The 5,741-nt window shown below is 43.0% G+C and overlaps 1 protein-coding gene across 1 annotated transcript; it reads right to left on the bottom strand.

Moving 5' to 3' along the window:
- Positions 1–370: 370 nt before the first annotated feature.
- LOC122431185 (C-reactive protein-like) lies at positions 371–1,983 on the bottom strand. The gene is made up of 2 exons (XM_043452322.1): positions 1,745–1,983; positions 371–1,507 (listed from the first exon to the last, which is right to left on the bottom strand). The coding sequence occupies exons 1-2, from the start codon at positions 1,806–1,808 to the stop codon at positions 897–899; spliced, it is 675 nt and encodes a 224-aa protein (XP_043308257.1). The 5' UTR covers positions 1,809–1,983; the 3' UTR covers positions 371–896.
- Positions 1,984–5,741: the final 3,758 nt, after the last annotated feature.

The raw sequence follows: 5,741 nt of genomic DNA, 5'->3' as shown, positions 1-5,741 counted from the left end.
GACATACTTGATTTGCATTTTCATAAGCAAGTAATTTCTCTAGTTGCCTTTTATCTTTTTCTCTGATTACAGTACGGGAAATAGCAGTTTCTAATCTAAAAAAAAAAATTATAAAAAAATAAATAAGTGATGAAGTAAAGTAGAAAAGTGAGGGGTCTTTCCAGCCGACTGACCCATGTCTTAGTACTTACCAGGCTCAATAGGCCCTGGGGGTCACTCCATCCAAATCTGCCACGTGTACCAAGTCCCTGTTTCTGGGCTCCACTTGTTGGTCCTTTATTGGACCGGAACTTGGTGGTCTGGAGTCGACGATAAGAAAGTAAGAGAGAGAAAGAAAGAAAGAAAGACACGGGGACCAAAGCTCTGATGGAGGACAGGTGTTTTAATAAACATGGTGTGGGCATATATACTGTCTTACAAGGTAGTAGTTATTCTCAGCAAAGATAAAGATTAAAATTCCAGACTTACAAAACATAAGACGATTCCTATCAAAGACAGAAAGTTGCAAACAATCATTTTTTACCGTATGGTTCATAAAAAGGAAGAGGGTACTTATCACCGTAATGAGAAATGCCTGGATTCCTCAGCACTGGGAAAGGCATGCCTCTCCTCTTAATTCCTGAATATTCAGGAATTAATAAGGACCAGAGGATTCCTGACAGATCCAAAACAGCACATAGGAAGCCTCCTGTTAAATGCTTCCTGACAATAAGCTTTCCAATCTCCCAAGCCAGATACTTAAAAATTCCATTGCTGGTGTTGAGGAAGGTAGAGCAGGGAAGCAAAAGCCTGTGTTCACAGAGCATGCCTGCAGAGGTGCGTATAGGGGTGGCGGAGGTCCAGAGCCATAAGGTGGAATTGCCAGGAAGCACTTCCAGGACCACAGCCCAACCTCACTACCACAGCTGAGGTTTAACAAACACCTCACCGTTTGCTTCATAGTTCAGTTCCTCCCAGTAAAGGACATTAGGACTGAGAGTCCCACCATTATAGACAGCGTTAATCTCTTCTGGAGACAGCACAAAGTCCCACATGTTCACATCTCCAATGTCTCCCACCAAACACTGGTTTCTATCAAAGGCCCCAGCGAACGCATCCTGCTCCTGCCCCAGGATGATGCTGGCGTCTGTCCCCAGAGAGGCTCCCTTCTGCAGACTCTTCCTCACCCGGGGTTTCCCATTCACCCAGAGCTCTGCAATTCCGGAGGCAGACTCCCAGGTGGCACAGATGTGTGTTGGAGCATCAGCGTTTCCAGGACTGTGGAATAATACCTCCCTCCCACGCACACTAAAACTATAGCCTTTACCCTTAGACCAAAATATGAGGATCTCGTTATATTGCTCCTTGGTGGCATAAGAGAAAATGCTGTAGTCGCGGATTGGGGCCAGCTCTGTGTAGAAATAGAGACACACGGTGAAGGCGGTGAGTGGTGTCTTTAACTGTGTTTTCAGGGATACGTAGGAATAATCCGACTCTTTGGGAAACACGAAGGCCTTCTTATGCAAGTCTGTGAGACAGAAAGCAGAGGAGAGATGAGAAGTTTCTCAGATCACAGAGATCTATTCCTGCATAAATAGAGTTTGGGATTGAGAAATAGACTGATTTTTCCTCAGTGTCATACACACACACAGACATACACACACTCACCCATGCTGGATGTTCCTCTGACCTCACCTTGTGTAATCTTAGGCCCCACCCCCATCACTCAGATAAAATCCTTGGCACTGCCTGGAGTAGCCCCTACCTGTCTGGCCCGAAAGACTAGAGAAGCTAGTCAAGACCAGGAAACACCACAACAGCCTCTCCATGGTCAGTCTCTGCCACCAGTGCTTCGAGAATCTGGATTCACCCTTCTGGAGAAGATGTCTTTGGCTGAAAGCTCAGCAATCAGAAGTCCTAGGTTCTTTGCCTCAAGACCTGCTCTGCTTCATCCTGCCTGGATTTATATCCAAGGCAGTGGGAGCATCTGTGCCACCACGTAAATGATTTTCCAATATTACCTTTCTCAGCAAGTGTCAGGGCTCTGGAAAGAAGGGAAGCAAAATAATTGTGGAACAGAGAGATCAATGTTGGTTATTTATTACAAGCTCTTGTGACTATGGGATCACCAATTCTTTGTGACAGGAAAAAGCTCCCTGTGACAAAGCTCCCCAAGAGTTCCACTTGGCTATTTATCTTGAGAAAATTTCTTTAAAAAAGTCTTAATAGAAGCATGGCCATCTGAGAACATATCATAGTGCATCTCTAGCACCCACTTCAGCTCAAGTCTTGGTGTTTCATGGAGGATAGCTTCTGGAGATGAACATCATTGCCGACACTTTTCAGATGCCCCTGGTTCACAAATTGAGAAATGCCAAAAACAAACGTCATCCACAGAGCCAAGGACAATTTTTTCTTAGCCAATTGAGTTTCATTGCAAAGAAATCTCTGGTCCAGTGAAACATGTGCCTGATCATAAACGTACCACATGTCAGAGTTTCTTCATGTCAAGGTTGAGGGAAGAATCAAGATGATGTGCCCAGTCAGTTGTGTCCCACTCTTTGCAACTCTATAGACTGCATCCCACAGTCCTATGGATGCATAGTGAATAGAAACTCTCTATGGACTCCTCTGTCCATGGGATTTTCCAGGCAAGAATACTGGAGTGGGTTGCTATTTCCTTCTCCAGGGGATCTTCCTGACCCAGAGTTCAAACCTACATTCTTTGTATCTCCTGCATTGGCTGGGAAGCCAATCTTACTATCAGTTCAGTTCAGTTCAGTCGCTCAGTCGTGTCCGACTCTTTGCGACCCCATGAATCACAGCACGCCAGGCCCCCTGTCCATCACCAACTCCCAGAGTTTACTCAAACTCATGCCCATCGAGTCAGTGATGCCATCCAGTCATCTCATCCTCTGTTGTCCCCTTCTCCTCCTGCCCCCAATCCCTCCCAGCATCAGGGTCTTTTCCAGTGAATCAACTCTTCGCATGAGGTGGCCAAAGTATTGGAGTTTCAGCTTTGTCATCAGTCCTTCCAATGAACACCAAGGACTGATCTCCTTTAGGATGGACAGATTGGATCTCCTTGCAGTCCAAGGGACTCTCAAGAGTCTTCTCCAACACCACAGTTCAAAAGCATCAATTTTTCAGTGCTCAGCTTTCTTCATAGTCCAACTCTCACATCCATACATGACCACTGGAAAAACCATAGCCTTGACCAGATGGACCTTTGTTGGCAAAGTAATGTCTCTGCTTTTTAATCTTACTATAGATCCCTATTTAACCCAGTCTTCAAGATGGCTATGTAGCTCCTCCTGTCTCCTCAAACCCCCAGAATCTCATCCATTCTTATATGCAGCAATCGCAGCTCTTTATTGAGAAATTAGAAGCAACAGAAAAACGTCACTGTATCTCTTGTAGCAGAGGCTTCTGGCAGCTGCACGATGCCCATTCTCCACTTCTCACCCAGTAAGAACAGCACTGTTGGTTGAGCACACGGTCACCCAGTCAAACACAAAACTTCCCAGCCTCCTCTGCAGTTAGGAGTGAGAATGTGATTACATTCTGGCCAATGAGATAGGAACAGAAGGAATAAGGACATTCTCCAGGTTGTGCCCTTTAAAGACTTCTCTTGTGGTCTTCCTTTCCACTTCCCCCCTGCCTTCTGTCTAGTATTCAGACACATGATAATAGGAGCTAGAGTATCACTTCTAGACCACCATGAGTGAGAGGCACATTTGAGGTTGCAGATAGATGGAGCCTGGATAATTGACTATGGAACCTCTGCATCAGCTCTAGACCAACTACCCCAACATTTACTTAAAGGAGATATACTGTCTTTTGTTAAATCAAAACTATTAATGTGGTCTTCCTGCTATAAAATCCAAACTGATATCTTTACACATTCTCCCATCTCCAAATTTACCAGTCTTTCTGAATCTTTACTTACATACTCTGCCTCCCTCTTACGACAAAGGATGAATCCATATATATCTAAGGGCAACCTTTGTACTTCTGCAAAGGATCCCAGACCCTCTTAATCACTCAGAGTTTTGCTTCCATAGGTATTCTATCTTTTGCATCATAAATTTCTTCATCTTTACTCAATCATTCCCAAAACCAGACAAACATGCTATAATATATTTAATCTTTTACAGAAAGGAAAAAAGGGAGGAAGGATTCCACATGCCAAGCATCCCAAGATTCCACATCCCCTTCAGCTACTGTTCATTGTTTCTGCTCTCATTTACTAGAAAACTCCTGGAAAGGGTTTTGTGTACTGACAATCTCTGTTTTCCCATCTCCTGTTTTCTCCTCAATCCATGTGAACAAGACTTTGGCCTCCGCCACTCCAGCAAAATGAACGTAAACAAAAATCTCTTCCTTGTCAGATTTAATCATTGATTTCTGGTTTGACTTCTCATCAACAACTGAGAACAACAACTATGTGCCAGAATGCTTGAATACTGGCACATAGCTTTTTCTAAAAAAGTGAAGTAGTTTTAAAGTTCTCTGGCTAATAGAAGTGGTCCTCCCTTTCCCCTCTCTCCATCCTTGATTCCCAAGTAGAGCTAAGAGATGGCAGATCCTCCAAGGACATTGCTTGAGTCTCTCAATCTAGTCTTACTAGTTTCAACTCAGGTCTTCTGAAGTGAAGTCATTAGCCAATATACCCTCTTTTTACTTATCTTAGTTGGTTGTGTAATATTTATGTTTCAATGAGTTTTCACAAATAGAAATCCCCCTGACAATTGTGTGTCCAAACTGATTACTACTTGCCCTAAAATGAAATATCCAATTAGCATCCTTGCCACAGGAATCCCCCTCCCACCCCAGGGAAGTTTAGGTTTTTTATGGAAGGGGCAGCATTTAAGCCAAGACACAGGTAGGGAAGCAAGAGTTTTAAGACTAAGAAAATAATATGAGCGATGGTCACCACAAATTTCATTTTCTATCGTTTCATTCACAAACTCCAAAAAATTTACTTGAACCTCTCTGTGCATGATAGTCCATTTTAATGAATCAATATCTTTTCAGTCCCCAAATTTTATTGGTTTGCAAGACAAAATTCTGACATATCCTTACTTCACAGAATGTATCAATTCACTCTCTTATTTACTCTCTATAGTGGCTCGTTAGTGTATCTTCTCTACCTAATATTTCCCACTTACTAATCACTATTAGTATTGCTGTTCTGTTTGCCCGCAAAATAATTACAGTTGTATTTTTAAAGTATTATTGTCCCTCTCTGTTGCCACCATTCATAAAAACTTGCTAATGAAACAATGTATAGAAAATTTGGCCCTGAGGTCCTTCAAAATAAGTGAGAGGCTTTCAAGGTTTCTTGAACAAGAAAATAATAGACCTGTGTTTGAAATCTTCATTGGTGGCAGGATGAAGGATGTATTAGAGTGAGAGAGATGGTAAATAGGGAGACCCCCTTAGGGGGTCTTAGTTCATTAGTACAACAAGACACATGTTAGGAGCATTTACCAGGTACCAGGCACTAAGCTAGCTAACTAGAAAGTTTTTACAATCATTCTGGACCCAATCCCAATGTGGCAAAGCAGAGTGTGTGTGTGTGTCTGTGTGTCTGTGTGTGTCTTCACAACACCAAACTATGCTTCAATATCAGTTGCATGCCCTACAGTTCAATCTTAATACTCTCTCCCCCGAGATAGTATAAGATTCCACAGGTTAAGGATTCATTCTTACAAGACTGCCCACCCCCCACCTTCCCTTCAGATGCCAATCTGAAGCCC

Source organism: Cervus canadensis, chromosome 2 (assembly GCF_019320065.1).
Source record: "Cervus canadensis isolate Bull #8, Minnesota chromosome 2, ASM1932006v1, whole genome shotgun sequence".
NCBI classification, from domain to species: Eukaryota; Metazoa; Chordata; class Mammalia; order Artiodactyla; family Cervidae; genus Cervus; species Cervus canadensis.
The sequence above is the reverse complement of the archived record's forward strand: the minus strand, read 5'-3'. Positions and strand labels throughout refer to the sequence as shown.